The sequence below is a fragment of the Bos javanicus genome, unplaced genomic scaffold (genome assembly GCF_032452875.1).
Source record: "Bos javanicus breed banteng unplaced genomic scaffold, ARS-OSU_banteng_1.0 tig00001919_1, whole genome shotgun sequence".
In the NCBI taxonomy this organism is placed as follows: Eukaryota; Metazoa; Chordata; class Mammalia; order Artiodactyla; family Bovidae; genus Bos; species Bos javanicus.
In genome coordinates this window covers 136,433-159,368 of record NW_026893787.1, presented here as the reverse complement: position 1 = coordinate 159,368, position 22,936 = coordinate 136,433, and the positions used below count along the sequence as shown (strand labels likewise).

Genomic DNA, 22,936 nt, shown 5'->3' with positions numbered 1-22,936 from the left:
AGAAAGGAATGACTACCCACTCCCGTATTTTGCCTGACTCCATGAACAGAGGAGCCTGGTGAGCTACAGTCCATGGGGAAGCAGAGTCAGACACAACTGAGTAACTAACATACATAAAATAGATAAGCAATCAGAATTTCCTGTATAGCAAGGGAACTATAGTTAATAACCTGTAATAGACTGAACAAAATGGGTGTGTGTATACACACACACACACACACACACACACACACACATATATAATTGATTCATTTTGCTGTATACCTGAAACTGAAACAATATGGTAAATAAACAATCCGCTTCAGTTTAGTTTAGTCACTCAGTTATGTCCGACTTTTTGTGACCCCATGAACTGCAGCAGGCCAGACCTCCCTGTCCATCACCACCTCCCGGAGTCCACCCAAACCCATGTCCATGAGTCAATGACGTCATCCAACCATCTCATCCTCCAACATCCCCTTCTCCTCCTGCCCTCAAACTTTCCTGTTATCAGGGTCTTTTCCAATGAGTCAGCTCTTTGCATCAGGTTGCCAAAGTATTGGAGTTTCAGCTTGAACATCAGTCCTTCCAATGAACACCCAGGACTGATCTCCTTTAGGATGGACTGGTTGGATCTCCTTGCAGTCCAAGGGACTCTCAAGAGTCTTCTCCAACACCACAGTTCAAAAGCATCAATTCTTTGGCGCTCAGCTTTCTTAACAGTCCAACTCTCACATCCATACATGACCACTGGAAAAACCATAGCCTTGATTAGCCAGAACTTTGTTGCCAAAGTAATGTCTCTGCTTTTTAATATGTTGTCTAGGTTGTCATAACTTTTCTTCCAAGGAGTAAGCATCTTTTAATTTCATGGCTGCAGTCACCATGTGCAGTGATTTTGGAGTCCCCCAAAATATATTTGACACTGTTTCCCCATATATTTCCCATGAAGTGATGGGGCCACATGCCATGATCTTCGTTTTCTGAATGTTGAGCTTTAAGCCAACTTTTTCACTCTCATTTTTCACTTTCATCCAGAGGCTCTTTAGTTCTTCTTCACTTTCTGCCATAAGGGTGGTATCATCTGCATATCTGAGGTTATTAATATTTCTCCCAGCAATCTTGATTCCAGCTTGTGCTTCATCCAGCCCAGCATTTCTCATGATGAACTCTGCATATAAGTTAAATAAGCAGGGTGACAATATATAGCCTTGACGTACTCCTTTTCCTATTTGGAACCAGTCTGTTGTTCCATGTCCAGTTCTAACTGTTGCTTCCTGACCTGCATACAGGTTTCTCAAGAGGCAGGTCAGATGGTCTGGTATTCCCACCTCTTTCAGAATTTTCCACAGTTTATTGTGATCCACACAGTAAAAGGCTTTGGCATAGTCATTAAAGCAGAAATAGATGTTTTTCTGGAACTCTCTTGCTTTTTGATGATCCAGCAGATGTTGGCAATTTGATTTCTGGTTCCTCTGCCTTTTCTAAAACCAGCGTGAACATCTGGAAGTTCAAGGTTCACATATTCCTGAAGCCTGGCTTGGAGAATTGTAAGCATCACTTTACTAGCATGTGAGATGAGTGCAATTATGCGGTAGTTTGAGCATTTTTTGGCACTGCCTTTCTTTGGGATTGGAATGAAAACTGACCTTTTCCAGTCCTGTGGCCACTGCTGAGTTTTCCAATTTGCTGGCATCTTGAGTTCAGCACTTTCATAGCATCATCTATTAGGATTTGAAATAGCTCAACTGGAATTCCATCACCTCCACTAGCTTCGTTCATAGTGATGCTTCCTAAGGCCCACTTGACTTCGCATTTTAGGATGTCTGGCTCTAGGTGTGTGATCACACCATCGTGACTATCTGGGTCGTGAAGATCTTTTTTGTAGAGTTCTTTTGTGTATTCTTGCCACCTCTTCTTAATATCTTCTGCTTCGGTTAGGTCCATACCATTTCTGTCCTTTATCGAGCCCATCTTTGCATGAAATGTTCCCTTGGTTATCTCTAATTTTCTTGAAGAGATCTCTAGTCTGTCCCATTCTGTTGTTTTCCTCTATTTCTTTGCATTGATTGCTGAGGAAGGCTTTCTTGTCTCTCCTTGCTATTCTTTGGAACTCTGCATTCAAATGGGTATATCTTTTCTTTTCTCCTTTTCTTTCACTTCCCTTCTTTTCACAGTTATTTTTAGGGCCTCCTAAGACAGCCATTCTGTTTTTTTGCATTTCTTTTTCTTGGGGTGGTCTTGATTCCTGTCTTCTGTACAATGTCACGAACCTCCATCCATAGTTCATCAGGCACTCTATCAGATCTAGTCCCCCTAAATCTATTTCTCACATCCACTGTATAGTCATAAGAGATTTGATTTAGGTCATACCTGAATGATCTAGTAGTCTTCTCCACTTTCTTCAGTTTCAGTCTGAGTTTGGCAATAAGGAGTTCATGATCTGAGCCATAGTCCACTCTTGTCTTGTTCTTGCTGACTGTATAGAGCTTCTCCATCTTTGACTGCAAAGAATATAATCAATCTGATTTCAGTGTTGACCATCTGGTGATGTCCATGTTTTGAGCCTTCTCTTGTGTTGTTGGAAGAGGATGTTTGTTATGACCAGTGCGTTCTCTTGGCAGAACTTTATTAGCCTTTGCCCTGCTTCATTCTGCAAGGCCAAACTGACCTGTAACTCCAGGTGTTTATTGACTTTCTACTTTTGCATTCCAGTCCCCTATAATGAAAAGGACATCTTTTTTGGGTGTTAGTTGTAGTAGGTCTTCATAGAACCATTCAACTTCAGCTTCTTCAGTATTACTGACATAGACTTGGATTACCTGATATTGAATGGTTTGCCTTGGAAATGAACAGAGATCATTCTGTCATTTTTGCGACTGCACCCAAGTACTGCATTTCAGACTCTTTTGCTGACTATGATGGCTACTCTATTTCTTCTAAGGGATTCTTGCCCACATATAATCGCATGTGAGTTAAATTCACCCATTCCAGTCCATCTTAGTTCTCTTATTCCTAGAATGTTGATGTTCACTCTTGTCATCTCCTGTTTGATCACTTCCAATTTGCCTTGATTCATGGACCTAACATTCCAGGTTCCTATGCAAGTATTGCTCTTTGCAGCATCATCTTGCTTTTATCACCAGTCACATCCACAACTGGGTGTTGTTTTTGCTTTGGCTCCATCCCTTCATTCTTTCTGGAGTTATTTCTCCACTGATCTCCAGTAGCATATTGTGTACCTACCCATCTGGGGAGTTCATCTTTCAGTATCCTATCTTTTTGCTTTTTCATACTGTTCATGGGTTCTCAAGGCAAGGATACTGAAGTGGATTGCCATTCCCTTCTCCAGTGGACCAAATCAATAATATTTCAATAAGAATATTGTTAAAAAATTATGATACTGAAGAAAATGTACTTGTCCAATAATTATGGGATTAAACATCAGAAAGGACAATCACAAAATAGCTATAGGTCTATTGATGTATGAATCAACATGCAGTTTCCCACTGTTTGAATTTATATTTTTGAAACATTTAGACTTCCGAAAATGGTAAAGTGCTCACAAGATTATACATTTAGAGGACCATACTTCCTACAATAATTTAAAAAATTTTCCCTTTAATGTACCAGCTTCCTTGCAAAAGGTATACTTTATGACTCATCCCAGTCATAAAGATCCTTTTGACTTACATGTTCAAATCACATTGAGAGAAATGTCTTTGGTTTTTGAGAGATTTCCTTAATTAATTCTTAAGTAGGGATAGAGGACACTGAAATCTTTTTGTCTGGACTCCACTGTTGACTCTACTATCTTTCTCAGTAAATGTTCATTAGAATAGATTTCTCTGTGTGTACATGTAAACTACATAAGAAGTCTTAAAGACTTTAAATCTCTAACGTCTAAGAGGATTGTCTACTCCAGAAGAGTTTGTTTAGAAAATTGTCCTTCTTTTTGTATCCACAGGTACAACTTAAAGAAGCCATTGAAGGTCTTCCTGGTAAAATGGATACTGAATTAGCAGAATCAGGATCAAACTTAAGTGTTGGACAGAGACAACTGGTGTGTCTTGCCAGGGCTCTTCTCAGGAAAAACCGGATATTGATTATTGATGAAGCCACAGCACATGTGGATCTAAGGTATGGAGCTGAGCTCCATGAAATCTTGTATCCAAGTTTAAATGTGATATATGGGAAATATTTAGTGATGTGGAGAAAAGTTTCTAAGTGCTTTTGTTGCCTGAAAGACATCTCTTATTAACATTAATTTTAGAAAACAGAGGAAGAAACCAAAACATGTTATATGGCCTTAATGTTGTGATGAGGTGTCCTAAGACCTAGATTCATAAATCCAGCTCCTGATAGTTTAAAGCAATTTTGAGGGAAGGTGATTTTTCATTGTTTTGGGAAAATAGTAAATTTCTAAGTGTTTTTATGCTTAGTTTTTCAAGAGCAATGTTATGTCTTAATGTATTGTTTTTCTAAAAGCATAAAAATATGTGATATTTTAAAATATTGAATGTATTTTTTTTGTCTTTATGGAATGAAACTCAACTACTTTGATTCCAGAACTGACAAGATGATACAAAAAAAAATCCGGGAGAAATTTGCCCAGTGCACTGTGCTAACCATCACACACAGGGTGAGCACCGTTATTGACAGTGACACAATAATGGTAAGACCCTCATCTGTGAAGTTTCTGTTGTTTCAATTTATGTTCAATTTGTCAATGTATCCTTCCTTGTAGAACTGAATGAGAACTTCCACTAAGTTAATTTTTCTCCCATTCTTGACATAACTCAAGTACTTGAATATCCTTTCAGAATGTGCTATTTAATAATATATCAGATAATTCCCCATTTTCATAATAAAAGTTTATTTGAATTGCTATTTTTCTTTAAAATGGCAAACCATGAAAATATTGCAAGTCCAAGATATGGCTTCATATTTCAGAGTGATAGAACACAGTCATTTTCACTGTGTCACAGTTCTTTCAGCATTTTTGGATTACCTTAATTAAAACATTAGTGTTTCATTAGACTTCCAGGAGGCTGTTAGATGATGTTGAAGAATTTCTCAACTGTTGGGACATTCACAAGATGTGCTATTGGAGGAGTCTATGAGGAGAAAGGGTAAAGTGAGAAAAACAAGTATCTCAATGGAAAAAGTTGGCATAAGAAATTTGTTACATAGGAATCTGAGGGGTGGAAAAATGAAAGAAAACACTAGGGCAGTAATTTTAGGAAGCAGCTACTGTTCCTGGGGAAGATTTGTCCTCTGACCTAAGAACTCAAAGGACAGGCCCTAAGAGTCAGTGCTCAGACCTCCAAGAAGTGGTAACTGCCCAGGTTCTAGTCATATTTCTGAGGGAGCAGGATGGGGCTGGTTCTCCATGAGCTAATAGAAGCTGGGAGCTGTGGTTCCACTGCTGAGGTGATGCTGCAGGAGTAGCAGAAACCAAAGAAAGAAAAAAAGTGAAGTCACTCAGTCGTGTCCGACTCTTTGCGACCCCATGGACTGTAGCATACCAGGGTCCTCCGTCCATGGGATTTTCCATGCTGCTGGAGTGGATTACCATTTCCTTCTCCAGTGGATCTTCCCCGACCCAGGTACCGAACCCCGGTCTACCCGCATTGCAGGCAGGCGTTTTACCATCTGAGCCACCAGCACAAACCAAGTAAATCATTATCTCTGCACCTCACCTTCAGTCTCCCTCTAGTGCCCCCTACTGGCAGAACTTCACAAAAGAATCCTCCTGCAATGCCTCAGATTTGGGTTCGATCCCTGGGTTGGGAAGATCCCCTGGAGAAGGGAAAGGCAACCCACTCCAATATTCTGGCCTGGAGAATTCCATGGACTGTATAGTCCATGGGGTCACGAAGAATTGGACATAACTAATCGACTTTCACTTTTCTTTCAGCGGGCCAAAGAGCCTCTAAAATGTGACTTACAGAGACCCAGACTCTACATCTCAGATAAGAGTGTAGAAAGAAAGGTAAATCAAGGCTGAGAGACTGTAAATTAACAACTAGCAAGTCTCTTACACAGTAGATCTGGACTCTGCACACACAGCAAGCTCCAAACTTTCATCTCTGGATGTCTATCTAGTATCTTCCTTCCTGGTTTGATGGGCTCTTTCTTCTTTAGTAGTTTAATATTTCCTTCCTTAGCTTTCTTTTCTTTTCTTCCTCTATTACTTGTCTCTCTCTCTTTTAAACTTCTCTCCTTTTTCTTTCCCTCTGTTGCTTGCTGAGATTCAATAAATGTTAAGGTATATCTTCACAAAATGATAAGGAAAGCATCACTCAAAAGGTAAAACCTTTGGCTGCATATAATCCCAAAGAGTTATATGATGGTCCATTACTAAACAGGTCATGAAAGTCACTCAGTTGTGTCTGACTCTTTGTGACCCCATGGACTTATATATAGTCCATGGAATTCTCCAGGCCAAAATACAGGAGTAGGTATACTTTCCCTTCTCCAGGGGATCTTTCCAACCCAGGAATCTAACCCAGATCTCCTGCATTGCAGGCACGTTCTTTACCAACTGAACCACCAGGTCATAATTTGTAATAAATGGTCAGTAAAACCCAATTGGAGAAGGAAATGGCAACCCACTCCAGTGTTCTTGCCTGGAGAATCCCAGGGATGGGGGAGCCTGGTGAGCTGCTGTCTATGGGGTCGCACAGAGTCGGACACGACTGAAGTGACTTAGCATTAGCATAGCAAAACCCAGACTTTCTTATGTTCAACAATAATGGAGCTGTCTCTTTTGACTTCTTGGGCAGTTTCTGGAATATCATCTCCTACCCTATTTCATATGCATTGTCAGATGGGACTCTTAGCACTGAGGCACTGCCTGTAGCCTCACTCCCCTGAGCTGGATGTTTACAGGCATGAGGTCTGGGAAAGCAGATGGCAGGAGTAGGGGATCCCAGCCAAAGGGATGCTCTAGGCTCTGAGCAGTGTGTCTGGTCATCTGGACTAGAACATCATAGTAGGACGCAGGCTTATTCTGCAGTTTCGGGAAAGACCAGGTGACATTTCAAGATGGTAGGACAGTGACTCTTAAAACTCCAGCGATGTTGTTTAATGTGTAACATCCTTAGGCCCTCATTATGTGTTCTTGAATGCTAATTGGAAAAGTAACCTTTTCTTTCTACTTTTTACCTATCACTTCGTTGGTCTCATCTGTCAGCATTGTATTTGCATACTGTTTCCCATAAACATCCTTGTTCCACAGTAAGTGAGTGATGCTGTGAACTTTACCTGTTTCAAGCCCTTTGTCAGGCTTTTCCTTCACCCTGTCCTGCCCTCCACCTCTCCCTGCAGCCACCCCATCATCACTGATGGCACCCTGCCAATGAAAACAAATCATATTATTTTGCAATGGGTTAATTTAATTTTTATGTCTAGGACAGCTATCTGGGTTATCTGTAGATACACAGATCTGATAAACACATCTTCATTGAGCTTATATAACTGATTGACTCAGCCAATATAATCTATTTTTTCTTAACCTATTAGAGAATGACAGGCAATATGAGGCTTATGTTTGAGAGATGGTTTAGTTTATGGTTTAACTTGGACTACAGGAAGATTAGATTACTGGAAACTTTTAATTACAGGATTAAAGGGTGTTAAGATAAAAATTCAAAATGATAGCCACTTTTCTTTATATAAGAAAATTTTTAGTTGCTTTATATTTATTTATTTTTCTGAAATATCTAGAATCTTTGACCAAACCAGTAAATGTAAAAGTTAAGTTGGTAAAATTCTATTCCTGGCCTTTTTTCAGTCTGTGTTCCCTGATGCAGTTCTTGTAAGCCCCCTGATGTGAGCCTTAGCCACACTGCATTCTTGTTTCTTTTAACTCTCCCTCCACTCTGACTGCCCCTTTTCTTCTTTCTCTTTCCCAATATTTGACAGTGAATGAGTTTCAAGTCTCTATCCTCAATCTTGGCTTGTCTCTCCCTCATTTCCTTTCCCCCTCTCCCTCTTGTCCACAGTCATCACCCTGAGGCATGTGCTCTTCCAGGTCCATATCCCTAATCCTCTCATCCCTGTAACCCACTGCTTTAGCTATTCTCATGCCAGCTATACTCTTTTCTCCCTTGATCTCACGCTATAATCTTGATAGACTGCACCATTGGGTAGTCACTCATTCATGCCCTAAATTTAATTTTCTTTGTATTTAACCTTCAACCAGCATGTATCATGTACCTGTTATATGTCATGGTCATGTCATGGTCAGTGCCAGAATCCTGAGATGTAACAGTGAACAAAAGAAACCACATAACCCTGCCCTTCAGGAGCTGCCAGGCTCACCTCCAGTCCTCTTGGCCTATGTTGTTCCCTGTGTCTGGAATGACTGCTGTCTACCCACCACCCCTGTTTCTGCATGTTCACATCTATTCATTCTTCAAGACCTAGTTCACTGTTTTCTGTCTTCCTTGAAGCTTGTCCTCACAACCTCTGACCAGAAGTAATGTGTTCTGCTACTAATTATTGTCAGTTTTTTCTCGTGTTATAGAGGATTTTCTTCTCTGTCTCCTTTCAGTATCAGCTTCCTAAAGGCAGGGGCTGCAACTTACTTGTATTTGCCTCTTCCATAGCATCTAGCATAATGACAGGCATGCAGTTAAATGTTCAATAAATGTTTACTGAATAAATTCAGAAACTAATGAAAATTTTCACTTACTAATGAAAAAATGTTTTCCTTAAATGAATTTTGCCTTTTTGTTACTTTTTAGTTAATTCTGAATGTTAAATCAAATTGGTTTTCTTCTTCTCTAAGTGTATACCAGGCACACAGTAAATAATTTGAGCCTGAGTGTGATAAAACTGCAGTGGAAAGTAGACAGGGGAAATGCTTCTGTTTACAGGCATGTTTTCTTAAATTATATATAAAGTTAATATAAAGTATTATCCATATGGAAAAGTATTTTAGAAAATTGAATGTTAGCATTCTCATCTCCCTTATTTTACATCTGATAATAAGTTACCTAACAGTGTCTTTCACTGGTAACTCACATGGTGATGAACAAATACAGGTTCAGACCTGGGTTTGAATTCCAACTCTGCCATCTACTGAATCTGCTGCCTCAGCCAAATTACTTAATTACACCTTAGTCTTCATCTCTGGCCACTAGATTTTTTTTTTTTTCTTTTTTTAAAATGTATTTATTTATTTTTAAATAGAAGGATAATCACTTTACAGAATTTTGTTATTTTCTGTCAAACCTCAACATCAATCAGCCACAGGTATACATATGTTCCCCTCCCTCTTGAACCTCCCTCCCATCTCCCTTCCCATCCCACCCCACCCCTCTAGGTTGATACAGAGCCCCTGTTTGAGTTTCCTGAGACATACAGCAAATTCCCATTGGCTATTTTACATATGGTAATGTAAGTTTCCATGTTACTCTCTCCTCACATCTTTCCCTCTCCTCCCCTCTCCCCTGGCCAAGAGATTTTTGATAGACTGTTTTGCTTACAGTTGAATCTCCCATTCCTAGAAAAGTGCTTTGGTGATAGATATTCAGTACTTAACTGGATGGAAGGATGGATGGATGGTTAGAAGGAAATTTTGTACCTGGTTTGTCTACTCAATCTTGAGAGTTAACAGTGATAACTATAAAGCATATGACACAGTGAATGCTTAACTCACAGCTATTTTAATTTTCCTTTTCAAATTCAAGGATTGTTAGTTTAGTTATGGGATTATTTCATTGACTTTATGGTAGCCATGGTCTTTTGTTACATTGCATTTATATGCCAGGGCATCCCATCTCTTGAAACTCGTGAATTTGTCCATTTGTTGTTGTCTTAAAAATACAGTTTATTTTAAGATATTGTATTTTGCTTTAATACATATCAAAAGAGTATTAAAGAGGTATATTGTATTTATTTTACACTTACAAAGTTTTATTTTGCAGAAGTTAAGATTCTGATAAGAATGCTTTATAATAAACTGTCACAGTTCTATACTGCTTCTCTAAAAATTGAAAACTCACTTATATAATACACAGGTATTAAATTGCTAATATTTATAAGACTCAAAACATTTTAATCAAAATTATCTTTCTGCCATTTATACTGTTAATCCTATTGCATCTTAGAGCATTAAATTTTTCTGGCTTTGTATTTTTAGGTATTGGTTATTTCTGATAACTATTCATTTCAGTTACATCATGTGTCTTAGGCAATATAAGATAAAATGGAAAAACTTACCATTCATTAAAATTTGAATAAATAAAGTAGAAAGTTGGACAAAGTATTACTAATGTAATACTTTCTTCCAGTTTAAAAAAAAAAAATATATATATATATATATAAAATCTTTAGAGTCAGATAACCCATTTCCACCAACTCTGAAGTGGTGATTTTTAAAAGTTGTTGCTTTTGCAAGATGTAAATGTCTTAATTGTATGAAATAATTTTGTTTATTTTTGTATGTAGTCTTAAGCATGAGCACGACCAGTGTTGTAAAACTACATTTTTTTCTTCTTCAACATCAGAAGAAATGGTTATGCTCTATAATGTTTGCTTCAGTAAAACTATACATTCAGTGCATGTGAATTGTTATGCCAAATTATTGGATATTTTAATAATTATGTGGATATGGCAGATCATTATTCATGAATGCCTGGTGGACTGTCGTCTCTGGGGTCGCACAGAGTCGGACACGACTGAAGCAACTTAGCAGCAGCAGCAGCAGCAGCCCTGTGTTGTGATTCACAATAGTAAACAAAAGATTAACAGGAAAAGGATTTTTATGAGACTTAATGTTTCCAATTAAATATGATGGGATGGAATTACTGCAATACCTGGATGTGGAAAAACAACCTGCGTCCTGCTTAGAATTTCAGCGTATTTTATTGAGATACATTTACTCTACATGCATGTGTGTGTGTACTCAGTTATATCTGACTCTTTGCAACCCCATGGTCTGTAGCCACCAGCCTACTCTGTGGGATTTTCCAGGCAAGAATATTGGAGTGGGTTGCCATTACTTCCTCCTGGGGATCTTGACCCAGGGATCCAATGTGTGTCTTCTGTATCTCCTGCATTGGTAGACATATTCTTTACCTCTCACCAACCTGGGAAGCCCATATTTACTCTAAATGTGACCAAAATGAAGAACTAAATACCACTTGACATCAGAACCATTTTCCTCAGTATATCATTTGAGCCAGTTGTTTCACACTCTTCTCTCTGAAACCATTAACCAAAGTCATTAATAAGTAGAAAGGCAGTGATTTGGGAGAATGGCATTGAAACATGTATAATATCATATAAGAAATGAATCACCAGTCCAGGTTTGATGCAGGATACAGGATGCTTGGGGTTGGTGCACTGGGATGACCCAGAGGGATGGTATGCATGGGGAGGTGGGAGGGGGGTTCAGGATTGGGAACATGTGTACACCCATGGCAGATGCATGTTGATGTATAGCAAAACCAATACAATATTGTAAAGTAATTAGCCTCTAATTAAAATAAATACATTTAAATAAAAAAAAAACATAATCTAAAACAAACTTGTCCTGAGGAAATGAAAATGACTAATATAGCACACCTATTCTTCCCTTGACTCTGTGATTTAATTACCTGAAATAAAGTTTATTGTGAAAAAAAAAAGAGAGAGGCAGTTAAGAGCACTTTCCTCTCCCTTTCAGTTTCCAAGTAGTGGAGATATTAACGAGCAATAAACTGGCTGAAAGGTAGCTTAAGAAAGAGAAAAAGAAGTAAAGAAAAATAATTTGTGAAACAGATTCAGATCCTCAGCACTTCAGATGGGGCTGCCCTTTTGTGCTGTGTGGGCTATGATCACTGGAATTTGGGGCTCAATTTCTTAATTGCTTTAGTCTTATTCAAATAGTAAAGTAGATTTCTAGAGAATTCTTCCAAAGAGAGCAATTTTTGCTAAAGCTGCTTATTTAGCATATCTTTTTGGCAGAGTTTCACTCTCAGAAAAATAAACTACATGCACGATACTGGATGCTTGGGGCTGGTACGCTGGGATGACCCAGAGGGATGGTATGGGGAGGGAGGAGGGAGGAGGGCTCAGGATGGGGAACACATGTATACCTGTGGCAGATTCATTTTGATATATGGCAAAACCAATACAATATTGTAAAGTTAAATAAAATTAAATTAAAAAATAAATAAATAAAAGAAGTGAAAGCTTATGGAGAGAAAAAAAAAAAAGAAAAAGAAACTACAATCAAAGCCAACTTTAAGAAGCAACTTAACCTCTCTGACAAGGGATTCAGCCCCTCTTAGCAGCTGACATAACTGGAAGCATTTACTTTTTTCCCCAAAATATTACTCAGATTTTGTAAACCAACCTGAAAATCAGTTTGCTGTGAGGTCACTGTCATCTGGTTCCTGTGACATCAACCTACTTTTTAAATACATTGAATTTTATTTTCTTGAATCAAGAAATTTCCCAACTCCATGTATCTGTATAAATAGACCTCCAAGTCCAGAGTCAAAGCACTAAAACACTAATGATAAGAACCGTAAATGCCTTTGGCAGTATATACAGTTTTACAGATTGCTGTGTGCCAATAATCATAGTTGAAAGCTGTGATATTCTTCTGTTCTTATAATAATAATAAAACATCATGTTAGACCTTTGTCTGCTAGTACAACAGAGTAGTCAAACTATTTAATACCAGCCAGTCCTACCACCCAAGTAGATTCTCTCTGTTCTCCCTGTCCTACCCCTTTCTGAAATATTGTCAAAGTTATAATACGTAACTGCAAAGCATGTGCGCTAACAGGTTTCTTTCTACTGACTAACAGGTTTTGGATTCGGGAAGACTGGAAGAATATAATGAGCCACATGTTTTGCTGCAAAATACAGACAGCCTGTTTTACAAGATGGTGCAACAACTGGATGAGGCAGAGGCCACTGCCCTCACTAAAACAGCAAAATAGGTGAGCCCACTGCAGGGAAGTTCTAATTACAGCTCTATGGTTCATTCCTTATGATCTGGTACCAGGGATCAGGCAACAAGTTCTCTGTGCCCTTATAAGCCTCTAGAGACAAAGTTTCATGATTGGGTCTTAACATGTTGCAGGTTGAAGGCAGGTCTGCTGGGAATCTGAGGAAGTGATGGGGTAGGGTCAGGAAGTGTATATGCTCACATGTACCTGAGAGAGATTTGGACTGGACTTCCTACACATTTGGACTCTGGTTTCATGTTCTCATGGAACACAGAAAACTCTCATTTTGCACACTCTTCATGTTTCATCCTGATAGGTACTCAGCATATTCGTGATACAAACACGGTCAAGCAGCATCCTGGAGGTTCTAACGGTTTGAGAAAAAGAACATGGAATATTATTAATTGGGCCTGGAAAGATTTCCCAGGGAAAGATGTAGGTCATTTCTGTTTTTTAATCTGTAAAGAAAACTCCTTCCTGGATACTGTCACTTGTTGATACTGTCATTTGTTTCTATGACATTATCCTGGTCCATTTCGATCCTCTGATTGTTTTGGTGCTCTAGTCCTGGTCAAAATGTTCCTCTTTTGGTAATTCTTGCTTGATTGACTTCATGGTCTTGGGTTTCTTGGTTAAAATAAGAGAAGCTGGTAGAAACAGTAATTATGTCACTCCTAGTTTATCAGTAACAAAGAATGAACAATAACAAAGAAAGTAAGTTTCAGTCCCTAGCCACAGAGGGAAAAGATGGAAAGAACAAAAACTTTCATCAAATAGTTGCAGGAGTGGGGTCCTGTTACAGTACTTATTCTAACAATGTGAAGTGGTAGTATCTTGTACTACAAATGTGATAACTGAGGTCTGGATTAAGAGACTTAGTCACTGTCATGAAGCCACTAGTAATTCTTTCTAAAACAAGGTGTGAGTGGAGTGGATGGAAGGATGGAGGAAGCAAGGGAAAGTCTGGTGATCTTGCCCCTTGAGATACATGGCTCAGAGTAGGATAAGGCTTTCAAATATATGTGGTGAGGCTTTCTATCAAAACTGTATCTCTGAGCATTAAATAATGGGTACGTTTTTCTTTCTTCATTCTTTTCTACATTTTCTGCAATGATTTTGGAGCCCAAAAAATTAAAGCCTGCCACTGTTCTCACTGTTTCTCCATCTGTTTGCTATGAAGTGATGGGACTGGATGCCATGATCTTTGTTTTCTGAATGTTAAGCTTTAAGCCAACTTTTTCACTCTCCTCTTTCACTTTCATCAAGAGGCTCTTTAGCTCTTCTTCACTTTCTGCCATAAGGGTGGTGTCATCGGCATATCTGAGGTTATCGATATTTCTCCTGGAAATCTTGATTCCAGCTTGTGCTTCATCCAGCCCAGCATTTCTCATGATATACTCTGCATATAATTTAAATAAGCATGGTGACAATATACAGCCTTGACGTACTCCTTTTCCTATTTGGAACCAGTCTGTTGTTCCATGTCCAGTTCTAACTTTTGCTTCCTGATTTGCATACAGGTTTCTCAAGAGGCAGGTCAGGTGGTCTGGTACTCCCATCTCTCAGAATTTTCCACAGTTGATTGTGATCCACACAGTCAAAGGCTTTGGCATAGTCAATAAAGCAGAAATAGATGTTTTTCTGGAACTCTCTTGCTTTTTCAACGGGTGTTGGCAATTTGGTCTCTGGTTCCTCTGCCTTTTCTAAAGCCAGATTGAACATCTGGAAGTTCAAGTTTCATGTATTGTTGAAGCCTGGCTTGGAGTATTTTAAGCATCACTTTACTAGCGTGTGAGATGAGTGCAATTGTGTGGTAGTTTGACCATTCTTTGGCATTGCATTTCTTAGGGATTGGAATGACAACTGACAATTTCCAGTCCTGTGGCCACTGCTGTGTTTTCCAAATTTGCTGGCGTATTGAGTGCAGCACTTTCACAGCATCATCTTTTAGGATGTGAAATGGCTCAACTGGAATTCCATCACCTCCACTAGCTTTGTTCATAGTGATGCTTCCTAAGGCCCACTTGATTTCACATTCCAGGGTGTCTGGCTCTAGGTGAGTGATCACACCATTGTGATTATCTGGATTGTGAAGATCTTTCTGTACAGTTCTTCTGTGTATTCTTGCCACCTCTTCTTAATATCTTCTGCTTCTGTTAGGTCCATACCATTTCTATCCTTTATCGAGCCCATCTTTGCATGAAATGTTCCTATGGTATCTCTAATTTTCTTGAAGAGATCTCTAGTCTGTCCCATTCTGTTGTTTTCCTCTATTTCTTTGCATTGATCACTGAGGAAGGCTTTCTTATCTCTCCTTGCTATTCTTTGGAACTCTGCATTCAGATGCTTATATCTTTCCTTTTCTCCTTTGCTTTTCGCTTCTATTCTTTTCACAGCTATTTGTAAGGCCTCCTCAGACAGCCATTTTGCTTTTTTGCATTTCTTTTTCTTAGGGATGGTCTTGCTCCCTGTCTCCTGTACAATTTTGCAAACTTCCATCCATAATTCATCAGGCATTCTGTCTATCAGATCTAGGCCCTTAAATCTATTTCTCACTTCCACTGTATAATCATTAGGGATTTGATTTAGGTCATACCTGAATGGTCTAGTGTTTTTTCCTACTTCAATTTAAGTCTGAATCTGGCAATAAGGAGTTCATGATCTGAGCCACAGTCAGTTCCTGGTCTTGTTTGTGCTGACTGTATAGAGCGTCTCCATCTTTGGCTGCAAAGAATATAATCAGTCTGATTTTGGTGTTGACCATCTGGTGATGTCAACATGTAGAGCCTTCTCTTGTGTTGTTGGAAGAGGGTGTTTGCTATGACAAGTGCATTCTCTTGGAAGAACTCTATTAGCCTTTGCCCTGCTTCATTCTGTACTCCCAGGCCAAATTTGCCTGTTTTTCCATGTATTTCTTGACTTGCTACTTTTGCATTCCAGTCCCTATAATGAAAAGAACATCTTTTTGGGGTGTTAGTTCTAGAAGGTCTTGTAGGTCTTCATAGAACTATTCAACTTCAGCTTCTTTAGTATTACTGGTTGGGGCATAGTCTTGGATTACTGTGGTATTGAATGGTTTGTCTTGGAAACGAACAGAGATCATTCTGTCATTTTTGAGATTGTATCCAAGTACTGCATTTTGGACTCTTTTGTTGACTATGATGGCTACTCCATTTCTTCTAAGGGATTCTTGCCCACAGTAGTAGATATAATGGTAATTTGAGTTAGATTGACTCATTGTAGTCCATTTTAGTTCTCTGATTCCTAAAATGTCAACATTCACTCTTGCCATCTCCTGTTTGATCACTTCCAATTTGCCTTGATTTATGGACCTGACATTCCAGGTTCCTATGCAATATTGCTCTTTACAGCATCGGACCTTGCTTCCATCACCAGTCACATCCACAACTGGGTGTTGTTTTTGCTTTGGCTCAGTCTCTTCATTCTTTCTGGAGTTATTTCGCCACTGATCTCCAGTGGCACATTGGGCACCTACCGACCTGGGGAGTTGGTCTTTCAGTGTCCTATCTTTTTGTCTTTTCGTATTGTTCATGGAGTTTTCAAGGCAGGAATACTGAAGTGGTTTGCCCTTCACTTCTCTAGTGGACCACATTTTGTCAGAACTCTCCACCATGACCCATCTGTCTTGCGTGGCCCTATATAGCATGGCTCATAGTTTCATTGAGTTAGACAATGCTGTGGTCCATGTGATTAGATTGGTTATTTGTATAATATTTAAAATATCCCTCAAAGAAAGTATGTTCCAGTATCTAACAATATTTCTTTATGTGAGATTTATCTAAAATGTATCCTTAGTTCCCTCTGTCACTGTTTCATCTCATTCCCCCTCTTTAGAAATGAAGAAAGGAAGAGCAGAACTTTCCACTGTTTATAGGGTAGGATATTGTCCAGGGTCACAGAGCTGGCTGAAGAGTTGGTAGAGCTTGAGTTCAAATCTAGGTTTTGTTGTTGTTCAGTCACTCACTTTTGTCTGACTCTTTGTGATCCCATGGACTGCAGCATGTCAGGCTTCCCTGTCCTTCACTATCTCCCTGAGTTTGCTCAAACTCATGTCCATTGAGTCAGTGATGCCATCCAACCATCTCTTTCTCTTGTCACCCCCTTCTCCTGCCTTCAGTCTTTCTCAATATTAGGATCTTTTCCAGTGAGTCAGCTCTTAGCATCATGTGGCTAAAGTATTAGAGCTTCAACCTCAGATTCAGTCCCTCCAATGAATGTTCAGCACTGATTTCCTTTAGGATTGACTGGTTTGATCTCCTTTCTGTCCAAGGGACTCTCAAGAGTTTTCTCTACCACCACGATGTGAAAGGATCAGTTCTTCTGCACTCAGCCTTCTTTACGGTCCAACTCTCACTTCTGTACATGAAGACTGGAAAAAACATAACTGACTATATGGACCTTTGTTGGCAAAGTGATGCCTCTACTTTTTAATGTGTGGTCTAGTTTTGTCATAGCTTTTCTTCCAAGGAGCAAGCGTCTTTTAATTTCATGGCTGAGTCACTCTCCGCAGTGATTTTGGAGCCAAGAAAATAAAGTCTGTCACTGTTTCCATTTTCCCCTCATCTATTTGTCATGGAGTGATGGGACAAGATGCCATGATCTTAGTTTTTTGAATATTGAGTTTTAAGCCAGCTTTTTCACTCTATGGCTCAGCTGGTAAAGAACCTCCCTGCCGATGCAGGAGATACAAGAGACCCGAGTTTGATCCCTTGGTCAGGAAGATCCCCTGGAGAAGGAAATGGCAACCCACTCCAGTATTCTTGCCTGGAAATTTCCATGAACAGAGGAGCCTGGCGGGTTATAGTCCATGGGGTCACAAAGAGTCGGACACAACTGATTGGGCATGCACACACACCTTGGTATCACAGATCTTCCACCTTTATCAAGAGGCTCTTTAGTCCCTCTTTGCTTTCAGCCATAAGGGTGCTATGATCTGCATATCTGAGGTTATTGATATTTCTCCTGGCAATCTTGATTCCGGCTTGTGCTGTATCCAGCCTGGCATTCCACATGATGTACTCGGCATAGAGGTTAAATATACAGGGTGACAATATATAGCCTCAATGTACTCCTTTCTCAATTTTGAACCAGTTTTTTGTTCCATGTCCAGTTCTAACTTTTACTTCTTGACCTGCAGGTTAAATCTAGATTTAGGGACAATGAAGTCTGTGTTCTGATTTTTTCCTAGGTGCTTATATTGTATGCAAATATACAGAAGCAACACTTGAAGCTCTATATTTATTTATGACTGAAACTCATAGAGTGCTGTCATCCATTAAAGTGTTTCCCCTCAGAGTTTCCCTTCTAAGACCTGATAATCATTTATAATTCTCTAAAACACAGTCACAAGATAGCCAGAAATCTCTCAAAACCTTTTGACCTTAGGCAATTCATGTCAAAGACTGGTGTCTTCACCTATGCATCAAAGTCTTCATTTTAAATATGTGTTATCACTATATGTTATCAAACATTGTGTAATTAGAAGTAGATCACACAATTTTAGGTGTGATATAATTCACCTAATCACAATTCAGCCTCTGCATTTTACAGATGAGGAAAGTAAGACCCCTTAGAAGGAAGACGGACCTATATATACAACAAGTGTTATTCTAGTTTGGAGCAGACACAGAATTAGAAATCTGTTTGTTCAGTAAATGTTTCAAATCAAGTGTAACATGCATTAAAAAATAGACATAGGTCATAGAATTAGAAATATGTGATTCCTGGTCTAGTAATCCTGTGCCTAATTTAACAATGTTAGTGGTAAGTTACATTAGAGCAGCTCTTATCATTTGTTTTGCATAATTCCCACATGTTTGATTTCACTTTTTTCTCATGTCATTCCTTTTTTAATTCCATGTTGTGGTTAAGGAGATTAACTCAAGGGCTCACCTAAGGTCACAGAATTGGCTCAAGGAGCACAGAAGGAGGAGGAGGAGGCTGAATGCCACCCTAAGTATTGTGTTCTGTGTTGAGTCTGAGAACACTGTTCCCTTCATATGATTTCCAAGGCAGGGCCATCATCCAAGTTCACAGGATGACAGAACCTCACTCTCGGATTTCAGTCCTGCCACAGGCTCAGGTCACCTCTACGGAAAGACATAAGGAAATACCTATCTTGATTCCCATTTCAGGTGAATATCTTCTTGACACTATTTCTGCATATGTTCAGTCCTCTTAGAAGAACAAGTTGTCAGATTGTTAGCTTCTTAAATGTGTGAGCATCAGATATCAATGAATCATTTACAGTTGCAATCCTGGGAGGATTAGCTTAAGACAACAGGATTTTCACTCTAACAGAATAGAATTCATAATCAAAAGAAAATTCACACCTGGGAAAAGGTGCTTCCAAGTCACATTTTCTTAATCATGTAGTTCTTCTCTGAAAATGTTGGTGCAGGCAAGCTGAATCATTATTTACCTTTGGGATGATCCATGAAATAGTAGAGAAAGTACCATTTAGCTACATAAAGCTGAAGGGTGCATTAATTTGCTAGGGCTTCCATGTAAAGTACCACTGAGTAGGCAACTTAACAGAAACGTATTTCCTCATAGCCCTGGAGACTGGAAGTCTAAGGTCAAAGTGTCAATAGGGTTGATTTCCCTGAGGTCTCTCTCCTTGGCTTGGAGATGCCGTTTTCTTTCTGTGTCCTCACATACTCTGTGTGCCTGTATCCTAATCTCCTCTTCTTACAAGGACTCCAGTCATAATAGGTTAGGGCCCACCTACATGACTTTATTTTAACATAATTTCCTCTTTAAAGACCCTATCTCCATATATGGTGCCACTCAGAGGTACTGGTATGTTTAGAACTTCAACATATAACATTGGAGGGGACACAGTTCAGCCCATGATAAAGGATAAATGCATGTCATTAATTTTGTTCTGTCATGAAGCGGACCTGATTGAGGTTTTTTGAAGTTTCTTTGTTACCGGTGTGTAACAGAGATGTTGTTTTGTCTATTCATGAAATTGCCTGATACAACTCAAAAGCTACTAAATCCCAGCATCCTATATCTAGGAGTCTGGAACAGTTTGAGCAGGTGGAGGAGGCACTCAACATCCACGTAGCCTTGTGTCCCCCAAAGGTCTCTGAGCCTCAGGACCTCACCTGTGTGCAGGGCAGGGATTATAGCCCTGCCAGCTCCTTCACCTATTACAGGGATCATATGAGAGAGCACCTGTTTAAGTTCTTTGAGAATATTAAGCATTTTAAAATACGTAAGAGTGGAGTCATTTTTATAAGTCTATAGGCAGCTATTGTTTAGTTGCTAAGATGTATCTGACTTTTTGTGACCCTATGGGTAGTGTAGCTTGCCAGGCTCCTCTATCCATGTGATTTCCCAGAGAAAATACTGGAGTGGATTGCCATCTCCTTTTCTAGAGGATCTTCCAGACCCAGGGATCTAACCCCCTTCTCCTGCATTGGCAGGTGGATTCTTTACCACTGAACTATCCATGCTTCCAAGTGCTTTCATCGTAGTTAGGTATTTATGTACAGATTCTGCAGTTTTGATTTTTATTTCTTCTTTGGCCCAAGAATTCTTTGAGAAGGAGATCTTTAAAATTTCCTGGGGATAGAGAAATTTTTATATTTATTTGTTTCCTACTTTACTCATTATTTTACTGATTTCATTGTCTCATGATGAAAAAAATGTTCTCTGTACTATTTCTACCAAAAACAATTTTTATTAATACTTTTATGTGTTCTGGTATAAAGGTTATACTAGGATTGTATAGGTTATACTAGGAATCAGCGAACTAATGGACTGGAATGGGTGAATTTAACTCAGATGACCATTATATCTACTACTGCGGGCAGGAATCCCCCAGAAGAAATAGAGTAGCCATCATGGTCAACAAAAGAGTTCGAAATGCAGTACTTGGATACAATCTCAAAAATGACAGAATGATCTCTGTTCATTTCCAAGGCAAACCATTCAATATGACAGTAATCCAAGTCTATGCCCCAACCAGTAACACTGAAGAAGCTGAAGTTGAACGGTTCTATGAAGACCTATAAGACCTTTTAGAACTAACACCCAAAGAAGATGTCCTTTTCATTATAGGGGACTGCAATGCAAAAGTAGGAAGTCAAGAAACACCTGGAGTAACAGGCAAATTGGCCTTGGAATACGGAATGAAGCAGGGCAAGGACTAATAGAGTTTTGCCAAGAAAATGCACTGGTTATAGCAAACACCCTCTTCCAACAACACAAGAGAAGACTCTATACATGGACATCACCAGATGGTCAACACTGAAATCAGATTGATTATTTTCTTTGCAGCCAAAGATGGACAAGCTCTATACAGTCAACAAAAACAAGACCGGGAGCTGACTGTGGCTCAGATCATGAACTCCTTATTGCCAAATTCAGACTGAAATTGAAGAAAGTAGGGAAAACAACTAGACCATTTAGGTATGACTTAAATCAAATCCCTTATGATTATACAGTGGAAGTGAGAAATAGATTTAAGGGACTAGATCTGATAGATAGAGTGTCTGATGAACTATGGAATGAGGTTCGTGACATTGCACAGGAGACAAGGATCAAGACCATCCCCATGGAAATGAAATGCAAAAAAGCAAAATGGCTGTCTGAGGAAGCCTTACAAATAGCTGTGAAAAGAAGAGAAGCCAAAGCAAAGGAGAAAAGGAAAGATATAAGCATCTGAATGCAGAGTTCCAAAGAATAGCAAGAGGAGATAAGAAAGGCTTCTTCAGTGATCAATGCAAAGAAATAGAGGAAAACAACAGAATGGGAAAGACTAGAGATCTCTTCAAGAAAATTAGAGATACCAAGGGAACATTTCATGCAAAGATGGGCTTGATAAAGGACAGAAATGGTATGGACCTAACAGAAGCAGAAGATATTAAGAAGAGGTGGCAAGAATACACAGAAGAACTGTACAAAAAAGATCTTCATGACCCAGATAATCACGATGGCGTGGTCACTCACCTAGAGCCAGATATCCTGGAATGTGAAGTCAAGTGGGCCTTAGAAAGCATCACTATGACAAAAGCTAGTGGAGGTGATGGAATTCCAGTTGAGGTCTTTCACATCCTGAAAGATGATGCTGTGAAAGTGCTGTACTCAATATGCCAGTGAATTTGGAAAACTCAGCAGTGGCCACAGGACTGGAAAAGGTCAGTTTTCATTCCAGTCCCAAAGAAAGGCAATGCCAAAGAATGCTCAAACTACCGCACAATTGCACTCATCTCACATGCTAGTGAAGTAATGCTCAAAATTCTCCAAGCCTGGCTTCAGCAATATGTGAACTGTGAACTTCCAGATGTTCAAGCTGGTTTTAGAAAAGGCAGAGAAACCAGAGACCAAATTACCAACATCTGCTGGATCATGGAAAAAGCAAGAGAGTTCCAGAAAAACATCTATTTCTGCCTTATTGACTTTGCCAAAGCCTTTGACTGTGTGGATCACAATAAACTGTGGAAAATTCTGAAAGAGATGGAAATACCAGACTACCTGACCTGCCTCCTGAGAAATTTGTATGCATGTCAGGAAGCAACAGTTAGAACTGGGCATGGAACAACAGACTGGTTACGAATAGGGAAAGGACTACATCAACACTGTATATTGTCACCCTGCTTATTTAACGTATATGCAGAGTACATCATGAGACACGCTGGGCTGGAAGAAGCACAAGCTGGAATCAAGATTGCCAGGAGAAATATCAATAACCTCAGATATGCAGATGACACCAGCCTTATGGCAGAAAGTGAAGAGGAAATAAAAGCCCTCTGGTTGAAGGTAAAAGAGGAGAGTGAAAAAGTTGGTTTAAAACTCAACATTCAGAAAACGCAGATCATGGCATCTGGTCCCATCACTTCATGGGAAATAGATGGGGAAACAGTGAAAACAGTGTCAGACTTTATTTTTTTGGGCTCCAAAATCACTGCAGATGGTGACTGCAACCATGAAATTAGAAGACATTTACTCCTTGGAAGAAAAGTTATGAC

At 39.3% G+C, this 22,936-nt stretch overlaps 1 protein-coding gene across 1 annotated transcript in view; it reads left to right on the top strand.

The window, feature by feature from the left end:
- Positions 1–22,936, top strand: part of LOC133243998 (ATP-binding cassette sub-family C member 4-like) — a 202,517-nt gene that overhangs the window by 169,968 nt on the left and 9,613 nt on the right. Inside the window, 3 exon segments of the mRNA XM_061410684.1 lie at positions 3,947–4,119; positions 4,549–4,654; positions 12,792–12,926. Of these exon segments, the coding sequence (XP_061266668.1) occupies positions 3,947–4,119; positions 4,549–4,654; positions 12,792–12,926 (414 nt within the window).